Source organism: Dipodomys ordii, unplaced genomic scaffold (assembly GCF_000151885.1).
Source record: "Dipodomys ordii isolate 6190 unplaced genomic scaffold, Dord_2.0 Scaffold98, whole genome shotgun sequence".
Taxonomy (NCBI): Eukaryota; Metazoa; Chordata; class Mammalia; order Rodentia; family Heteromyidae; genus Dipodomys; species Dipodomys ordii.
The window spans coordinates 4977608-4997362 of record NW_012267314.1 but is presented as its reverse complement, the minus strand read 5'-3'; the positions used below and the strand labels follow the sequence as shown (position 1 = coordinate 4997362).

At 41.2% G+C, this 19755-nt stretch overlaps 2 protein-coding genes across 2 annotated transcripts in view; one reads left to right on the top strand and one right to left on the bottom strand.

The window, feature by feature from the left end:
- The window catches only part of Pcmt1 (protein-L-isoaspartate (D-aspartate) O-methyltransferase), a 44493-nt gene extending 33600 nt beyond the window's left edge, over positions 1 to 10893 (top strand). Inside the window, exons 6-8 of the mRNA XM_013026935.1 lie at positions 571 to 656; positions 4683 to 4852; positions 10090 to 10893. Coding sequence (XP_012882389.1) covers positions 571 to 656; positions 4683 to 4852; positions 10090 to 10102 — 269 coding nt within the window. The 3' untranslated portion in view covers positions 10103 to 10893. The remainder of the gene's footprint in view (positions 1 to 570; positions 657 to 4682; positions 4853 to 10089) is intronic.
- A 4574-nt stretch (positions 10894 to 15467) lies between these two features.
- Lrp11 (low density lipoprotein receptor-related protein 11) overlaps positions 15468 to 19755 on the bottom strand; it is a 44596-nt gene continuing 40308 nt past the window's right edge. The window contains exons 7-8 of the mRNA XM_013026934.1: positions 19505 to 19600; positions 15468 to 17528 (exon numbers count right to left, since the gene is read on the bottom strand). Coding sequence (XP_012882388.1) covers positions 17374 to 17528; positions 19505 to 19600 — 251 coding nt within the window. The 3' untranslated portion in view covers positions 15468 to 17373. The remainder of the gene's footprint in view (positions 17529 to 19504; positions 19601 to 19755) is intronic.

Genomic DNA, 19755 nt, shown 5'->3' with positions numbered 1-19755 from the left:
CCCCCTGCTGCTAGCAATCAGATTCAGGGCTTATCCATGCTAGGCAGGTGCTGTATCACTACAATCCATCTTCAGCCATGGTCCCCTTTAATGGAAGTAGAAAGACCATCTAATTTGCATTTGTGGAAGCAATATTTTGTTTTTTGTTTTTTTTGGTCAGTTGTTGGGCTTGAATTTGGGGCCTGGGCCCTGTCCCTGTGCTCTTTTTGCTCAAGGCCAGTAAGAAACAGAGCCACTTCTGAAATTCTTCTTTTTCAGACTTACTAATTTTTCCCAGCTCTCTCTCTCTCTCTGTGTGTGTGTGTGTGTGTGTGTGTGTGTGTGTAAAAGTCACAGACTTTTTTGCCGAGGCTACTTCGAACCACAATCCTCATATCTCAGCCTTCTGAGTAGCTGGGATTACAAGCATGAGCCACCAGTACCCCAGGGCTTTCTATGTCCTGTTTATACCTACCTGAAGTCATAAAGATATGTCTTTATACTTTTTCTTTACCTTTGCTCTTTTCATGTTTAGGTCTTTGATCTTTCACTTGACCGGCACCAATTTTAAAACATGCCTTTATTTTCCAGTGGGTGATGGAAGAATGGGATATGCTGAGGAAGCTCCGTATGATGCGATTCACGTGGGAGCGGCAGCCCCCGTCGTGCCGCAGGCAGTGAGTGGGGTTTCGGCTTGCGTTTCATTCAGCTAACACGCTCAAGATTTATGTACAAAGTGACTTGTAGATGCTGGTTAGAATGTACTTAGGATTTTATTTTTTAATAATGTAATAGTTAATAATTAACATACGATATACATTAGATAGAAAGCATGCACATGAGGGAGAGAATTTGGCAGCATCAAGGAGACTTCATATACTGATGAAACCTGAACTGACTCTTTAAAAAACCAGTAAGATTTGCCTGGTTTGCAATGAAAAGAAAGACTATTACATGTAAGGTATCATTTTTTTTTTTTTGGTGGTAGTGGCATTTAACTCAGCCATATTCTAGGAACTACCACTATGCAGCCTTTTTTTGTTTGTTTTTTTCACTGTGCATTTTGTTGAGGTAGGGTTTTGGTTTTTGCATAGGTGTGAACCTGGGACACAGTCCTCCTATTTTACGTTTTATGCTTTAGCTGGGGTGACAGGTACATGCCACCTCACCTAGCTTTTTCACTGAAGAGTCTTCTGAGCTTCTCCTCCTTCCCCCCAGCCCGCCTAGAGCAAAGATCCTCCTGATCTCAGCCACTTGAGAGCTAGGATTATAGGCGTGAGCTACCATGCCCAACTTCAAAGTATAATGTTGATTTTTCATCTTGGGAATATTCATATAATCTTTTTTTCTTTTTTATTGTTCTTTTCTTTTCCCTTTTTTTTTTTGCCAGTTGGGATAAAACTCAGGGCCTGGGCATTGTCCCTGAGCTTCTTTTGCTCAAAGCTAGCACTCTACCACTTGAGCCATAACACCACTTCCAGCTTTTTCTGTTTATGTGCTATTGCTATTGAGGAATCTAACCCTGGGCTTCATGCATGCTAGGCAAGCACCCTACCACTAAGCCACATTCCCAACCCATATTCAAATAATCTTATGTCAGCTTTCAATACTCTGTGGTTAAGTTCACTGAAACACTAGGTTTCTGTCAAACATAAATTATACACAGGTACTTTTTTTCATGTTTAGCTTAGTTATAAAGAGATGAAAATTAGGGGAATTCTCTCAACATATATCTCCAAATGAATAAAGATGCTTTTAGATTTGCAAATTCCAGTCTCATGTTCCACACACTGTTGTACAAAATGCTTTTGGAGGAATTGCATTGATAACAACATAAAAAAAGAAACTGGAACAAGACAGACCAGAAAGACTGAAGACAGAAAGTCATGGGTCTAGGAAGAGTGATAGCTTAGTCGGAGAGAAGTGGTAAGAGTTCCCAGGATTATTACAAAGAGAAGTCCAGTAGGACTAGAGGGGAATCTGCAGAGACAACAAAAGAGCATTAATTAATAGAGTTGGTATCTAATATGAAAATTTAGAAGCTGTTGTAAGGTAAAAAGATTAGGAAACATTTTCTAAGAAATTTACAGTCGGGTTCATGCCCATAATTCTAGCTACTTAGGAGGCTGAGACCTGGAAGATGCAGGTTCAAAACTAACCCAGGCAGAAAAGTCCAGAAGACTTCATCTCCAATTAGCCAACAAAATACCAGAATGGAGGCTTAAGTTGTAGAGCACTAGCCAGAAGGAAGAAAGCCTAATGAGAATGTAAGGGCCAAGTTCAAACCCAAGTACTATTTTTAAAAAAAGGGGTGGAGGGGATAAAAACACAGGTGCCAGTGGCTCATGCCTGTAATCCTAACTACTCAGGAGGCTGAGATCTGAGGATTAATGTTTCGAAGCCAGACTGGGCAGGAAAGCCCATGAGGCTCCAATTAACCACCAAAAAACCAGAAGTGGAGCTGTGGCTTAAAGTAGAGCTCTAGCCTTGAGCAAAAATGCCAAGGGACACCACTCAGACCCTATGACTGGTGCACACACACACATACATACACATACAAACACATAAACACACACAGAACTGGGGGGGGGGAGCTGGTGAGCGTGGAGAGAGAGGGAGAGAGAGAAATTAAGTAAATGAAAAAGGAAAGTCTTAACTTTAGTTGCAGTATAACCAGACAATTGTAGAAAAAGCAATCGTGGGATATCTCTTGGTCCAGCAGCAAATTTACAGTCATAACAGGGTTTTTTTGGATGAGGGGGCAATACTAGATTTATACTCATTCAGGGCCTTTGCCTGCTACACAGGCAACCTCAGAGTTGTGCCTTGCCATATATTTTGAAGGTTATTTATTTATTTACAGCCCCCAGTCCTGGGGCTTGAGCTTAGGGCCTTAGCTCTGTCCCTGAGCTTCTTGTGTTCAAGGCGCTAGCACTCTACCACTTGAGCCACAGCACCACTTCCAGATTTTTCTTTTCTTTTTTTGGGTCCAGTCATGGGGCCTGAACTCTGGGCCTGGGTGCTGTCCCTCAGCTCTTCAGCTCAAGGCTAGCACTCTACCACTTGAACCACAGTGCCACTTCCGGCTTTTTTCTTTTTGCTTATGTGGTGCTGAGGAATTGAACCCAGGGCCTCATGCATGCAAGGCAAGCGCTCTACCACTGAGCCACCTTCCCAGCCCCACTTCCAGATTCTGCCTTGGTTGGACTGGCACTGGACTGGATTGGAATCCTTCCAATCTCAGCCTCCTCCTAGGGTGACAAGCATGAACCACTAGCTCCCAGCTCTGAAAGTGATTTGAGTAAAAATAAATTGACTGGTTAGATTGAGGGATGGAACTAGATGTACAGCAAATGAATGCAGTCCTTATCTAGTATATAATCTGATATCTAAAGATCATACAAGAAGACACAGGTAAAGAGTTGGGGCTGGGATGAAGAAGTCTGACATTTTTCATTATAGGCCTTAAAATTCAGAAAAATGACTTAAAGAATACTTGCAAATATCAACAAAGGAAAAAATAGGGTATACCCACTGAGGGCAGGTACCCTTTTCTGGGGTAAAAATATCCAAAGCCATGTTTCTTCCTTACTCATTTGAATAGTGGCAAATCTGTAAGTCATATTTAACTTTTTTTGGGGGGAGGGGGGGTCTGGTCGTGGGGCCTGAACTCTGGGCCTGGGTGCTGTCCCTCAGCTCTTCAGCTCAAGGCTAGCACGCTACCACTTGAGCCATAGCACCACTTCTGGCTTTTTTTTTTTTTTTCTGCTTATGTGGTGCTGAGGAATGGAACCCAGGGCCTCATGCATGCAAGGCAAGCGCTCTACCACTGAGCCACCTTCCCAGCCCCTGGGTTTTCATTAATAATGATGTCCACATTCTTATGCTAGATATTCCAGTCCCTTCCTCCTGTCCTTCTTCCTGGAGGCAGTACTTCTCAATTCCGTTATGTAATTAGGTTTCCCTTACCTTACTTAGCTTCAGTAGTGCCCTACATTCAACAACAATATGATAGTGATTTCTTGTTGATTTTCTATACTTCTCTTCCTCCCCTTCCCTTTCTTTCTCAACCACAAAGACTCCAGACACACAGGCTTTAGAATTTTCTGCTATGTCAGGGGAGGATAATGCTGCATCAGGTGGCCTAGTTCAAACATGTTGAACATTGTAGTTGTACCTGGTACTATGTTAGGTGCTGAGGCACAGTAATGAACAAAATACAGTTTCTATCCTCAAGAAACTTAGAGTTTAGTAGTGGATGCTGAGAGGTAAATGAGTAAGTAGGCAGTTGGTAAAACACTTTAAAGTATGTACCTTGGCCCTCTTCTGGTCCCCAACCAAACCAAGTATCTTTGTTACAACCTTCTTTTAGTTCTGACTCTCTACATATGATTAGCTGCCATGTCAAGATAATCAATGATTATTCTTTTTTTTAACATAGTAAATGTGGGTTCTTCATTCTTGTATTTAACCAGTAGTGGGCAGAAAAGGTATTTGGGATGATGTGCATAGGTTATATGCAAATACTGTGTCATGCTACTATGCTTGAGTGGTCCTGAGACCAATGCCCACTGTACGAAGGAATGACTATTGCATGTTTCTCTCTTCTGCTCATGAACCGAACGTTCTTTACAGTGATGTCAGATAACTAGTAATACAAAATCTGTACATTGATGTGTATGTTTGTTTCTCTCTTCCTTTAGTTAATAGACCAGTTAAAGCCTGGTGGAAGATTGATATTACCAGTGGGTCCGGCAGGTGGAAACCAAATGTTGGAGCAGTATGACAAGCTACAAGATGGCAGTGTCAAAATGAAGCCTCTGATGGGGGTGATTTATGTGCCTTTAACAGATAAGGAAAAGCAGTGGTCCAGGTGGAAGTGATTTTCTCTTCTGCTCTTTCTTCTTCCACACTTGCAAGGTGAAAGGGTGTGGATTTTAAGACATTAGACTGCAAAGGGCTGCTTTTGGTTTTTGGTTGCCATCTTCATGCTACTCCATCAAAATACCAACAATCCATTACATTAAACTTGTGAAACAATTTGCATGGTCTGCCCTTCTTTCAAATTAACCTATCTCTGGGTGTGTGAGACTTGGTTGGCACAGAGAGGTGTGTTGTGTTTTGTTTTTAAGAGAGTTTCAGCTGCAGTTCAGTGCCTTTTTTTTTTTTTTTTTTTGGGTTCAGTCGTGGGGCCTGAACTCTGGGCCTTGGCGCTGCCCCTCAGCTTTTCAGCTCAAGGCTAGCGCTCTACCACTTGAGCCACAGCACCACTTCCGGCTTCTTTTTCTTTTTGCTTATGTGGTGCTGAGGAATGGAACCCAGGGCCTCAGGCATGCAAGGCAAGCGCTCTACCACTGAGCCACCTTCCCAGCCCCCAGTTCAGTGCCTTTTATAAGGTTATTTTCATTATCAGCCATTCTGTGTTTCTGTACTTAGATGGGGCCATCATTTCCCGCTTCATTCAGTCTCATTGTACATTGTTATAGGGAGCAAGAAGGAGAAAGACACAGTTGTCCCACTTTTTAAAAGGTCAGAATCCCAGAGAGGATATTCTACCTTTTGGCTTGATTTCTTCCTTAGTTCATTCAGCCATTGTTTCAGAACCACCAAAAGGAGCAAATGTCATCCTCTCCATAGACTGGGCCATCTGATTTCCACCTGTTTGCTTTCCTGGGGAGGGCAGGGATCCTGTAGAAGATCCAGTGTGTGCCCACGTCTCACTCCTCACCCACAGGGCCAGCAACATGCAGTACCACACTGTCTTTGCACAGCATGGCTCACTGTAAATCCAATGCCTGCTTTTGCTGTTTGCCATAGCAGAGTCTGAGTCCTCTTCACCTTCTCCTTGCAGAGAGGAAGGGAAATCAGTGCACAGCAGCACTTTCTGAGCTGCAAAATTACTGGGATTTATAGGATGTGCATGCCATGTTCAGTAGTGTTTTGCCTTTTTTTTTTTCCTTGGGGCTTGAACTCTGGGCCTAAGAACTGTCCCTGAGCTTCTGTGATTAAAGCTAGTGCTCTATCACTTGAGGTACAGCTCCACTTTCAGCTTATTTTGGTAGTTTACTGGAGATGAGAGTCTCACAGACTGGCTTTGAACTGTGATCCTCAGATCTTAACCTCCTAAGTAGATAGGATTACAAGTGTGAGCCACCAACACCCAGCTATGTTTTACTTTGAACTACATTTCAGCATGGCCTTTCTGTAACATTTTATGAAGAATTGTATTTTATTTTTCACCTTGTGTAATTTTAGGTATTTTCTTGGATTTGTAGCCTGGAACACAGCTATCCTTTAGAAAATCATTTGAAAAACTGTTGATCTTTTCACTTAAAATCAGATGTAGTTATCAGCAACTACTTACAACTTTCCTTCACTTCACTTCTAGTTTGCTTAAAACATTACAGAACTGCCAGGTGCCATTGGCTCACACCTGTAATGGTAGCATCTCAAGAAAGCTATTTAGAAGATCTTGGTTCAAGGCATAAAGTGATTTTCTCTTTTCTCCAATTATAGATTCAGGCCTTCCCCAAACCTGCATCTATCCTCATTAAAACCAAACCATTTGGGGCTGGGAAGGTGGCTCAGTGGTAGAGTGCTTGCCTTGCATGCATGAGGCCCTGGGTTCAATTCCTCAGCACCACATAAACAGAAAAAGGCGGAAGTGGCACTGTGGCTTAAGTGTTAGAGCTCTAGCCTTGAGCTGAAGAGCTGAGGGACAGCGTTCAGGCCCTGAGTTCAAGTCCCACAACCGACCAAAAAATAAAACGAAACCATTTGTGCTAAGAAATTCAGTCTTTTTTTTTTTTTTTTGTCGGTCGTGGGTCTTGAACTCTGGGCCTGGCCGCTGTCCCTGCGCTCTTCAGCTCAAGGCAAACTCTCTACTACTTGGGCCACAGCGCCACTTCTGGTTTTCTAGTGGTTTATTGGAGATAAGAGTCTCACAGAGTTTCCTGCTCAGGCTGGCTTTAAACCTCGATCCTCAGATCTCAGCCTCCTGAGTAGCTAGGATTACAGGTGTGAGCCACCAGCGCCTGGCTTTTTTTTTTTTTTTTTAAAGTGGAACTCTGGGCCTCACACATGGTGGGCGTGTGTTGTACCACTTATCAATATCCTTAGCTCTAGAACAATTTTTATTGATGATTCTTAAATATTACTAAACATTTATGTATATGTCTATTTTGGAGCCTTTAGGCTTTAAGAGAAAGGTTAATTTTGCTTACTTACATCATTAGAAACCATTTCTATACTATGCTTGCTATACTAACATGCTACCTTTATCTGTTGTTGATTTTCTATTTATTCAAATAGATTTTTATACATCCACAGATGTGTTTCTAGTTACAAAAATACTGGAATTTGAAACTAAGTACAGAAAATAGCTAAAAATATGTCACATTAAAAAATGTTCCTATAACATTACTGGGGAACAAAATGTTGGAGAAGGTACAATAGTTAACTTTAAAGTTTAATCTGTTATTTTTTTGTGTTCATAAAGGGTTTGTGTTCAGTGAGAGTCCAGGCAGGAATATACTCAGCTAAGAGTCTGAAATAAAATGAAGGAAGGGTCCTTTCAAAAAGAAATATGAGGGCTGGGAAGGTGGCCTAGTGGTAGAGTGCTTGCGTAGCATTCAAGAAGCCCTGGTTTCTATGCCTCAGTACCACATAAACAGAAAAAGCTAGAAGTGGCACTGTGGCTGAAGTGGTTGAGTGCTAGCCTTGAGCATAAGAAGCTCAGATACAGTGTATAGGCCCTGAGTTCAAGCCCCAGGACTGGCAAAAGAAAAAGAAAAATGAGAAAAGTGAAGGGTGAAAACTGAAACACAGTAACATACCCAGGGGATACCCTGGAAATGTGTGTACAAGTTGTTTTATGCACTTGGCAGCAAGATTTTGTTTTTTCCTGACACTATAAATTACTAAATGCAAGTCTATTAAAAAACTTTATTTTTCTTCTTCATTTTTTTCTTTTGTGCTGGTACTGGAGTTTCAATTTAGGGCCTCTTGCTTTCACTTGGTTTCTTTGCTCAAGACTGCTGCTCTACCACTTGAACTACATAACCATTTCTGTTTTTTTGCTGGTTAATTGGAGATAACTCTCACAAATTCTTCTGCCTGAGGCTGGGAAGTTGGCTCAGTGGTAGAGTGCTTGCCTTGCATGCCTGAGGCCCTGGGTTCGATTCCTCAGCACTACATAAGCAAAAAGAAAAAAGCTGGAAGTGGCGCTGTGGCTCAAGTGGTAGTGTGCTAGAGCTGAAGAGCTGAGGGACAGCGCCAAGGCCCAGAGTTCAGGCCCCACGACCGGACCCAAAAAAAAAAATAAAACAAATTCTTTTGCCTGGGCAGATTTTGAACCTTGATCCTTAGATCTCAGTCTTCTGAGTAGTTAAAATTACAGGTGTGAACCTCGCCAAAATAATTTTAATGGAGAAGGTATTTGTAAATTTTATACTGTGTTGGGATTTATTTGTAATATTTTTCAAAGCACCAGCTTTGAACAATAAAAGCTCAGGGAATGCACCCTGGCCCTAATTTCAAGCCCAGTACTGACACAGACGCAAATTCTTGTACTACTTAACAATTCAGCTTTTAAGAAAAGACATATTATCTGGTAACTCCTTAATATACTACTTACCTATGACACGATTTTTTGTTGTTGTTTTGCTGGTTCTGGGGCTTGATTTCAGGGCCTGGGCACTGTCCCTGAGCCTCTTTGTACTCAAGGCGAGCACTCTCAAACTTGAGCCACAGCACCATTTCTTGATTTTTTGAGTAGTTTATTGCAGATAAGAGTCTCACAGGGACTTTTCTGCCCCAGCTGGCTTTGAACTGCTATCCTCAGATTTCAGCCTCCTGAGTAGGTACAATTACAGACATGAGCCACTGGCTATAAATTCTTTACTTCAGTTATAGTCAAATTTAACAAATTTCTCAAAACATTTCACCTTAATTCTTTTTGTTGTTGTTGTTTTGTTCAGTCATAGGGCTTGAACTCATGGTCTGGGCACTGTCCCTGAGCTCTTGCTAGAGCCACAGCACCACTTCCATTTTTCTGGTGGTTAATTCAAGATAAGAGTCTTACAGAATTCGCTGCATGGGCTGGCTTTGAACCACAATCCTCAGATCTTAGCCTTCTGTGTAGCTAAGATTGTAGCAAGTATGAGCCACTAGCGCTTAACTTCATCTTAATTCTTACTAGACAGTTTGATTGATAAAGCAGTATAAGGAGCTCCTCCAGTTCTTCATCTAAAATTATCAGTTATTGCCATTTTCTCACATTTTACTTCTCCTGTCCCCCTTTTCTGTCTATGTAGTATACAGTGTTCTTTTCTAAATCACTAAAGTTATAATTGCAAAGACCATGCTTTGTTCCTAAAGTACTTGAGTTTTTAATGAATTTTTTTGTTACTCAAATTACCCTTAAAAGCAATGCTTTTAGAGTTTGTGGCAGTTTTATTTTTTCACTTTTGGTGGCTCTGTTAAGGTAGGATTGATAAGCCGTACAATTTTAGGCTGCGTTTTTACTCCTTCCTTCCTCTCACTGGCAGTTGCTGGCACAGTGCTGCTGCACCTGGCTGAACGAATGGTTTCTTTTGGAGCTGATAAAGCTGCCTTATGAAATCACCTGACAGGTATATTATACCTACAGATGATGCATTTCCTCCCAGAGAGTTTGGGTTGAGATGGACCCATTCCACAATTGATAACAGACACTCTAAGCAAAAGACTATTTTTTTTGGCCTAATTTGTGAATGTAACTATAAAAATCATTTGAAGTCTAAATACTCAGATCATTTTACAGTAAGAGCTATTATCAAGGTGATCCTAAAAGGAATAATTTTTCTGATTTTTTTGATCGTGAAGGAAGAAATTTAAATCTTTAGAACTAAATATAGGACTCAGTGTCTTCTGGTTTTATACTTCATTTTGGAGTAGCATGAAAGATGGCTGGATTTTGCTTTGAGTTTGGAATTGTTCATACTTTTAATTGCTTGGGGGTCAGTGCATTTTTTACTGACTTAAGTGTTGTATCTAAGCTATCAGCCAATTAAAAAAAACTTTTTTTTAGTATGTTAACTGCCACTTACATTTTTCTCTTTTCTTCCCCAGGGATGAACTGTAAAAGCAACATCAGCTTGACCGATCTAAAATATTACAGACGATTGCTCATCTCAGTCCTTAAAGCTTTTTGGAAACCAACAGCATCACAGCTTGTTTTGGACTTTGTTACACTCTTATTTTCAGCATGAAAATGTGTGGTTTTGTAAGGTTTTCTAATTCTTCAAAGAGGCACAGAACCAAACTGATATAGGAAAGATGCAGAGTATAATTAGTGAGTAATTGCTTTAACATGCCCACGTTTTACTATAATAATATGAAAAGAAAGGGTTCTGCAAAGTGGAAAGCTTAGTTTATGAATTTATTTTGAGAAGTGGCTTTTCTTTTGTTGGACGTTTAATTCTGTTCCAGTATTAATTTATCAGATTTCTTTTGTGCATCAGATAACAATATCAGTCACCAGTTAAAATTCTTGATATTTGGATGTCTGTTAGATGCTACTAAGAAACTAGAGATGAGCTTTCTCTTTAAAGCTTTTGATGTGGTGTCATAGAATAGCATGTTGTAGATACAATCAGCTGCTTTGTTACCTTAAAACTAGGCATTTGTAAATATTGAAACTTAAGCAGATGTCAGGTGATGTCCTATAAACCTAGCTGTTCAGATTGGACATAACTGACATAGTTTTTCTTTTCTCTCTAAAAATGACAGGAGACTTGAGAGTCAGTCCTTTTTTCTGTTTCTAGTTTGCTGCTGATAATGTATATGAATCTAACATGCTGTGTAAGCTGTGTGCTAGTTTCTGCACAGTTTATGCGGTGCTGCTTTGCCAAATAAAGTAAAAAGCAAAAGATGCATTGGTGGTGTTTGAATCTAGAAGAAAGACATAAAATACTCCTAAGATCACAGGAAATGCTGTTCCTCTGTTGCTTCTCTTTGTGAAGGCTGAGTAGGTAGACAGCACTAGTCCATCAATATGTTGTAGACTGTCACATTTCTTCCAGGCAAAGACTATACTTCATTATTTCTCTCTGGCCTCATTTTTCCCAGGGCTCCTTCTCAGTGGCTATACAGTAAGTAATTGCCCAATGAGAGAGTGAAGAACTGACAAATGTCAGGGAAGAAGATAGTTCAGAATAAACACACCTCAAGTATAGATAGATTTATTAATATGATGGCTGAGAAAGCAGTGACACTTTGGGATCTTGCTCATATGTATGGTTTTATACATTTTTAAAGAAGTCCTTAGTTTTTCTAAAGGCTCCAGAGCTTAAGGAAACACAGAGGTCTTCCTAAGCAGAAGTAGCACTTCCAGTCAAGTCTCTGCTGTGTGCAAGTGTCCATAGTTATTCTTATGAGGAGACTCTCAGTGAGAAAGACTTAAAAGTCTGCAGTTTTGTTTTTTTGTCGGTCATGGGGCCTGAAGTCTGGGCCTAGGCACCGTCACTCAGCTCTTCAGCTCAAGCGGGGGTGCCCTACCACTTAAGCCACAGCACTACTTCCTGCTTTCAATGCTTATGTGGTGCTGAAGAATCAAACCCAGGGCCTCATGCATGCGAGGCAAACACTACCATTGAGCCACCTTTCCAGCCCTTTAAAAAAATACTTTAAAAAGGCTTTGAAAACCTTATGTGGACATGTGTTTCACAAATGTGTCTTTTTGGGTAAGGTCTTAAACACAGGAAGCTAGGATCATATAATACGTAAGTCTTGGAAATCTTAAGTTTATCACTAGTTTCAATCTGCTCCTTCATTGCTTCTAAATCCTATCAGTGAACCTTCACGTCAGGACAGTGTCATTTGAGGCATTTGCAAAAGTCAAATGTTTAGGATTTTAAGATTAAATTATTTTTTAATAAGTTTTTTTTTTTTTTGTCGGTCGTGGGGCTTGAACTCTGGGCCTGGGTGCTGTCCCTCAGCTCTTCAGCTCAAGGCGAGCGCTCTACCACTTGAGCTACAGCGCCACTTCCGGTTTTCTGGTGGTATATTGGAGATAGGAGTCTCACGGTCTTTCCTGCCCGGGCTGGCTTTGAACCGCGATCCTCAGATCTCAGCCTCCTGAGTAGCTAGGATTACAGGCATGAGCCACCAGCGCCCGGCTTTTTAATAAGTTTTTTATTGTGAAAATACGTACAGTACAGAGGGGTTACAGTTACATGAGCAAGGTAATGAGTACATTTCTTATCAAGCATTGTTGCCTCCTCCTTTATTTTTCCCTTCTCTCCCACCTCCACAACTACACTCTCCCCCGCCCCTAAGATTAAATTCTTAAACTCATCCACTATTCTGGGTCATTGATGGCCAACACCAACATTTTATTATCTATAAATCCCTGTTAGCTTTGGGTATAGAAAAAGGCCCTTACTTTCAAGGAATCTTCAGTCTAGTAGAGGAGATGCTCTGTAAGAAGACAAACTGGTCCCAGTTGGTACAGAAAAATGCTATGTCTTGAGAGGTGTTCACCCATTGCTTTCGGACTTTACACCTTTATGAAGTAACATTTTAGGATGCTGAACATAGAATGAATTTAAGGTAGAATCACTAAGAGATGGAAATAATGGGCTTTAGTTCTAAGCCTTTTTTTTCTGGAATATAGTCATGTTTTATTTTCTATCTAGAAATCATCCTTTGATTTATTAATTACCCAAGCCTCAACTATGACAGCAATTTGAAAAACAGACCCATATCCACATAATGTTTATCCATGGGGAAGCAAGCAGCTGCAGCTCAGAGCAAGGAAAGTGAAGTCAGGGATGGGACGCCCTGGCCCCGCCTTAGCTGGAGTAGCAGGTGGATGGGAAAGAGACCTAGGTCAGTGTGGGGAGGGTCCTGGTGGGACCCTCCAGGTCAGGGCTGGGCTGGCTCCTCATCTCAGGGTTCTGACAGCACACAGATGGTGGACATGGTAAGAAACCAGGTGCAGGAAGAGAGGACAGGAGTTCATGATGTCCCAGGAGGGAGGAGGAGAGGCAGGAACAAATTTGTGCCTCTGGGTGCCACACAAAGCAGCTGTGTCAGACTTTTTCAGTGTGGTGGGGAGAGGCGGTGAGACCACTCAGTCCACAGTGAAAATGTAAAAGATTTCAATGAACGAAAAGTGCTGAGGCACCAGTAGCACACCTGGAGTTGGGATCCCAGGAAACGGCCAGTTCTAAGCCTTTCTAAGAGCTGATTCGTGATTATAGGTTGGAGATAAATGTTTCTTTAGTGTTTAGTATTCATAATTTATAGAATATGTTAGTATTCACTAATTGATATTCTTTTATATTAAAGGACAGTAATGAACTATTCAAACAAAAAATATTTTTATGGGCTTTTTAAAAGTCAAATATGAAACTAGCTCAAGTGGTAGAGCTTCTGCCTGAGTTCAATACAGAGCCCTGAGTTCAATCCCCAGAACCACACAAAAGGAAAAAAGAAAAAAAAAAGGTAAAGGCTACATCTAGTGAAAACTTATGTAAACCTTAATGAAGAAATTTAATTTCTATTGATGTTCTCAACTCTTTGCCAGACAGTAATATAGACTATGCAAATATTTAAAATCTCATTCCCCTGGGCTGGGAAGGTGGCTCAGTGGTAGAGCGCTTGCCTTGCATGCCTGAGGCCCTGGGTTCGATTCCTCAGCACCACATAACAAAAAAAAAGCCGGAAGTGATGCTGTGGCTCAAGTGGTAGAGCGCTAGCCTTGAGCTGAAGAGCTGAGGGACAGCACCCAGGCCCAGCATTCAGGCCCCCCCCACGACCGGACCCCCCAAAAAATTGTATTTAGCAAAACAGATAAGTATGGACTGGATTTCAGTTGTATCTGTGGGGATTTATATACCAGCCATTTTCAGAAGGATGAGTATTCTATACTTGAGTGTTCATCAAAAGATCCCACTTGAAGGAAACTGGCCCAAGGAAGTTTGTGTCTGCGTACTGTACTATAATAAAATGGAACTCAGTAACCCAACAATTTTTCCATCCTAATTGTTCTAATATTGCTCTGACAGTAGTTGCTGGTTCTCTCTTGTGGGATTCATCTTTTTTTACCTGATTTTTTTGTCTATGTCCTGATTCTCTCTATGGCTTGGTAGGAGACAAAAAACAAGTATCTGTTACTCCATTGGGTTCCCACGGGGCTGTACTGGGTTAGTGAATCCTCCCAGCCTCTGATATCTGTTTCCTTGCCTCCCTTACTTCCTGCCTTTCCCTTTTGCTTTTAACAGGAGAGGATATTGAAGCACTGCTTCCGTCACTTAGATGAGATCCAGTAGGACAGGCAGTACACACACATTTGTGTCCACAGGTAGGTGGGTGGCTTGGGACACCTGGGGACATCTGCACTTGAATTTCCATACCCTATATACTTCACTGTGATTTCTCCAAGGGTCAAATTCCATGGAAAAATTATTTTGCTGATTTATTTTTATTTTTTGTCGGTCATGGGGCTTGAACTCAGTGCCTTGGTGCTGTCACTGAGATCTTTCACTCAAGGCTAGTACTCTATGTGTAGACACTTTGAGTCACAGTACAACTTCTGGTTTTCTGGTGGTTAACTAGAGATAAAAATCTCATGGATTTTCCTGCAAGATCTGGCTTCAAACTGCAATCCTCAGATCTCAGCCTCCTGAGTAGCTAGGATTACGTGTGTGAGCCACCAGTGCCTGGCCTTATTTTGCTGTTTTTTTTTTTTAAGGCTTTCTCTCCTGTTAGGATTTTCTTGTGAAGATTTCAGAGATTGCAGAATTTCCACGTAAACACTATTATATCAGTTTTGAGTTGTCTGTAGAAAAGACTTTTTCAGGGTGGAAAAGGCCTGCATTTCTTTAGGATCCTGGCTCCACTAAGCAGCATAGCAGATTAAAAAAAAAAGTTGGATAAAGCAGGCAGGAAGTTACTTATAGGAGACAGACGTTGACATCTACCTTACTAGCAAAAAAAAAAAAAAAAAAGAGGTGGCCTCAGGTTGGGTAGCTCATAGTGCTGATTTCTTTGTTCTGTTTACAGATCTACATAATACACTTAAAATATTGTAATATTATTTCATCTGGGGAAATTGTTTAAATGTAAGAATACGATCTTTTATTTGGACTTCAGGGTTTTCAGCCATATAAAACAATGAAAGAGCTGAGTGCTGGTGGCTCATATCTGTAATCCTACTTCAGTAGCCTGAGATCTAAGGACCTTGAGGTGAAGCCAGCCCAGACAGACAAAAATGAGAGAGTCTTTTATCTCCAGTTAACCAGCAAAAAGCCAGAAATGGAGATGTGGCTTAGGCTCAAGTGGTAGACTGCAAGCTGTGAATGAAAAAGCAGAGCAACAGCTCAGGCCCTGAGTTTAAGCCCAAATACTGGCACAAAAAGAAAAGACGAAAGAGAACACACAAGCGCGCGTGCACACACACACACACACACTCTCTCTCTCTCTCTCTCTCTCTCTCTCTCTTGGCAGAATACGGGATTGAATACCCAGGCCAAGGCCTCTTGCTTCCCAAGCAAGTGCTCTACTACTTGAGTTACTTATGCTTTTGAGATAAGATCTTAATAATCTTGCCTCTGATTTCCCAAGCAGCTAGGAATAAAGGTATGGGCTACAATACTCATTTCTAATTTATGTTATAGGGTCTCAAGAAAATCACTAATCCTCTATTTCTCCTTTTGTAAAATAATAGTTGGTATAATTCAATCCAAATAATACAATTAACACCTCAGTCAACATTAGCAACTTAGGATTTACATTAAAAGATTTTTTTAAAGGTGGAAGAAAATACAATTTATTAAAGGAATTTTCAACATCATAGCAATACCAAATAGTATTAATTTCTTCATATATAAAATGTGCTGGGAGATGCATGCCTTAACAGTTTTTATTAGATATGGCTATAGGTGACATCCTTCTAGATAAAAAATTATGTAGAATCACAGATACAGATACCTTAACTTCATTTCTCTGTCGTCAGTATGTTTAAATCACTATTAAACTCTAAGCATTTAATAGTTTAAAAAAAAAAAAGGACAGAGTTTCTCAGGAAACAAACATGATAGTCAGTTTGGTTTTCTAGAGCTAACTTTCCATTTGTTTATGTGTTTCAATATATTTGCCACCAAAATCATGCCCCTTGCTAAAGAAGCAGATTCAGGCTGTTTTCAAGTGCATTAAACATTTTCCACTTATGTAAAAATGAATAGGAATATGTGACACCATACTGCCACACTACATATACATTTCAGTAGAATAACTTCTAGAGTGTAATAAAGGGAGTAATTTGCTGTCCAGTGCCCTAAGTTAGATGCCAGTTTTCTGTAAGGATAAATTTGTGCAACACTTGCGTTCTGCTCTCTCAAGTCTGACATCTAGCTGATAGTACATTATAACTTTTTAAAGAATTAAAACTGATAAGGGCTGGAATGTAGCTGAGTGGTAGTGCCATACACAAACCCTGGCTCATTCCAGTAGGCCAAATAACGAGCCAGTACTTACATATGGTAACATGTTGAAGTTATGCCCACAAATCCAATGTTCGGTTTTAGAGTTTGCATTTGTCTCTTTTATCAAGGACTTGTGATTAGAACCATTGACCACAGACATGAAAAGTGTGTCCTGGGCCACAGGCCATATTGACCAACGGGAACCAATAGTAATTGTCTTCTTGCACACTTACTCACAGCTGTTTCTATTAAAAATTTTGGTTCTCCTGGTTCTCTGCTCCTACATTCATTTCCTACCTTACTTCATAGCCATTTTAGAGCCCTTCCTCATCCCAAATCTTGTTTTCTCCAAGGATCAGCCTAAGATGGCAGCCACAAACATGATACAATATCAGAGGAATTGGGAGGGCCCACATTACTCTACCCTGAGGCTTCACTCAGCTGCTCAGAAAATTCCAACACACCTATCAAAGGCACCATCTCAAGCATAAACATGTGAAATCCAGTTTAAGAAACATTTTCTGGGGGAAGTGAGAAAGGAGAGCCAGGAAACTTAAAGCAGACCTGGGAAAGCTGCCCAGGGGCTGCAGGGCCAGTGGTGGTTACTTCTCAACAAAGCACTGCCATACTGAGGTCATGTTGAAATACCGACTTTTCTGCCTCAGCAGACCACAAGCTTCTGTTTCCAAGGATAGATTTGATAAATTGAGAAGTAAGATAGTAAAAGTCTTTAATCACATGAATTCCTAATAAATTTCAACTCCTCTCTAAATTTCAAAACACTTCACCTACCTCCTACAGGAAATCTACACTAAATAAAGGTTTATGATTTACAGGATCTTGCAAGAGGTCATAAATGGCAGAGCCCAACATAGGAAATTGTGAGTGAAGCATGTCCTTGCCCTAAGCTATTAAATTACACTTATTACAGATACATCCCATTTATGAGGTAGTCAGATTCCTCAGATGTAATGGGACGAGCTTTCTTAAGTTTCTGTTTCACCAATCGTAATCGGCAAACAACCATGAGAAGAAGCGAAGCAGTGATTGCCAAACCCAATGCCAGAGGCAGTACGGCACCTGTGAAAGGTTGGAAACGGCAGGTCAGTTACTGACAGCAGTGACAGCGGCAGCTTAAGAGCTGATGAGCACTTTGCATTATTTAATCTGAACAACTCAAATTGGTACCGTATTACTACCATTGTATAGATTAAGAGTCACAGAGAAAGCTTAAGTAATTTACCCAAGTGTTTGGCTTGTAAGTCATAGGTTTAGTCTCAAATCTGACTTTTTTGTGTTTTGGTGGTTTTTTGTTTGCCAGTCTTAGGGCTTGAACTCAGGGCCTGGGCACTTTCCCTGAGCTCTTTTGCTGAAGGCTAGCGCTGTACTGCTTGAGCCATAGCACCACTTTCAGCTTTTTCTGCTTATGTGGTACCGAAGACTCGAACCCAGGGCTTCATGCATGCTAGGCAAGCACTCTACACTAAACCACCTTTCCAGCACAAACCTATGATTCTTTAAAACAAAATTCTGTACCAGGTTCCTATAGAATCTGCATGGTGCTGTGGCTCTAAGTGGCAAAGTGCTCCTTTGAGCAAAAAGAGCTCAGAGAGAGTGCCTAAGCACTGAGTTCAAGTTCTACAACTGACAAAAAATGATGCCAGGTAAACTTAAAAAAGTATCACCAAGTTTCAGAATTCTGTCAAGTACTGCTTTGTGGGAGATTTCATTATCCTTGCCATTAAAGGGCTAAACGGATCAGACTTGATAGTTCAGCAACTTGTTTATATAACATGGCCAACAGAACATTCTTCAGTTGTGTCTGTTACCAAAGCAAAGCATGAGCCCCAATGGAGTTGGAACAGTTACCCACAGCTTGCTTCCCCTGTAACCAGAATGCCAGACAGCTGAGGTTGGAACAGGTTAGGCTGGGAGTCTTGTTGTCATTTTCCTGCCCTGACCAAAACTAGCTAATTATATTCCAGTTTGTAAGAAATAGTTGGTGGCTCTTGGAGCCAAACCATTAGGAAGGATTGAAGCAGTGATTCTGGATATCTCTGGAGCCTGGTGTGAGGGGACTAGAATGAAGTTCTGGGCTGTCAGTTTATCAAGATTTTTCTTAGCCAGGCTCTGGTGACTCACCCCTTTAATCCCAGCTACTCAGGAGCTGAGGATTTGAGGACCACGGTTCAAAGTCAACCCAGGCAGGAAAGTCAGTAAGACTCTTATCACCAGTTAACCACCAGAAAACCAGAAGTGGCTCTGTGGCTCAGTGTCTACACATAGAGTGCCATCCTTATGTGAAAGAGCTGAGGGACAGTACCCAGGCCCTGAGTTCAAGCCCCACAACTGAGAAAATTCTAGTCAGAAAATTAGAGATTTAATATTTTCCATCCCCTTTTAAAACACCTTAACAGACCTCACAGTAACCAGTTGAGTGATGAGTTATGTATTCTGCTCATATGAATGGAAGCAACACACTCAGAGCACCTAACAACTAGAATAGGTGCCAGCCAACTGTAATACATGGCTGTGATATGGGAGCAAGAGGAGGCTGGCTTCTCTCCAGATGCTTATGAGAACACAGACCCCTGAGAGCCATCATTCATACATAAGCCAGGCAGTGCACTAATTGCCTTACAGAAGGCAGCTAGTAGTTCTCCCCAACACCTCCATGAAGCAGGAATAGTTACTATTCTCATCTCACCAATGAGGAAATTGGGGTCCAGAGAGATAAGAACCTGCCCAAGGTCATTAAGGTTAGTGGTGGAGCCAGTATTTGAACTGTGGCAGCTGGCCTTAGAACCCATGTTCTTAACCATTACACAGATGTGGGGCTTTTCTCACAAAATGTCAACCCCTAGAAGAGTGGACAAAAGAAAAAGCTGAGGTCCATGGATGGGAGGCAACTGTCAAGAGCAGCAAGATGCATTGTTATTCTAGCCCTTGCATCACTGCTCTGGCCACAGACTTCTGTGGCTTCACCTGCGATCTTCAGGCACTGTGTCTCTGCAGGTGTATCTACTTGGCAATGCATTTCAAACAGTTACTGTTACCTGCTTCGGGAGGCGGGTGTTCTTCTCTTGCATGATCACTCTTGGACTCAAAAATATAACTTTCCTCCTCTTTTTTGTTCTTCCTTGAGGAGCTATCTGTAAAAAAATAGACATAAGCTGAAGGTATACTATACTACAAAGTTCAGGAAATAAACCAAGTGTGATGGCTCACCCTATAATCCCAGCTAATTGGGAAGATGAGATTGAGAGGACTGCAGTCCAAGGCCAGGGTGGCAGGAAAGTTCACCACA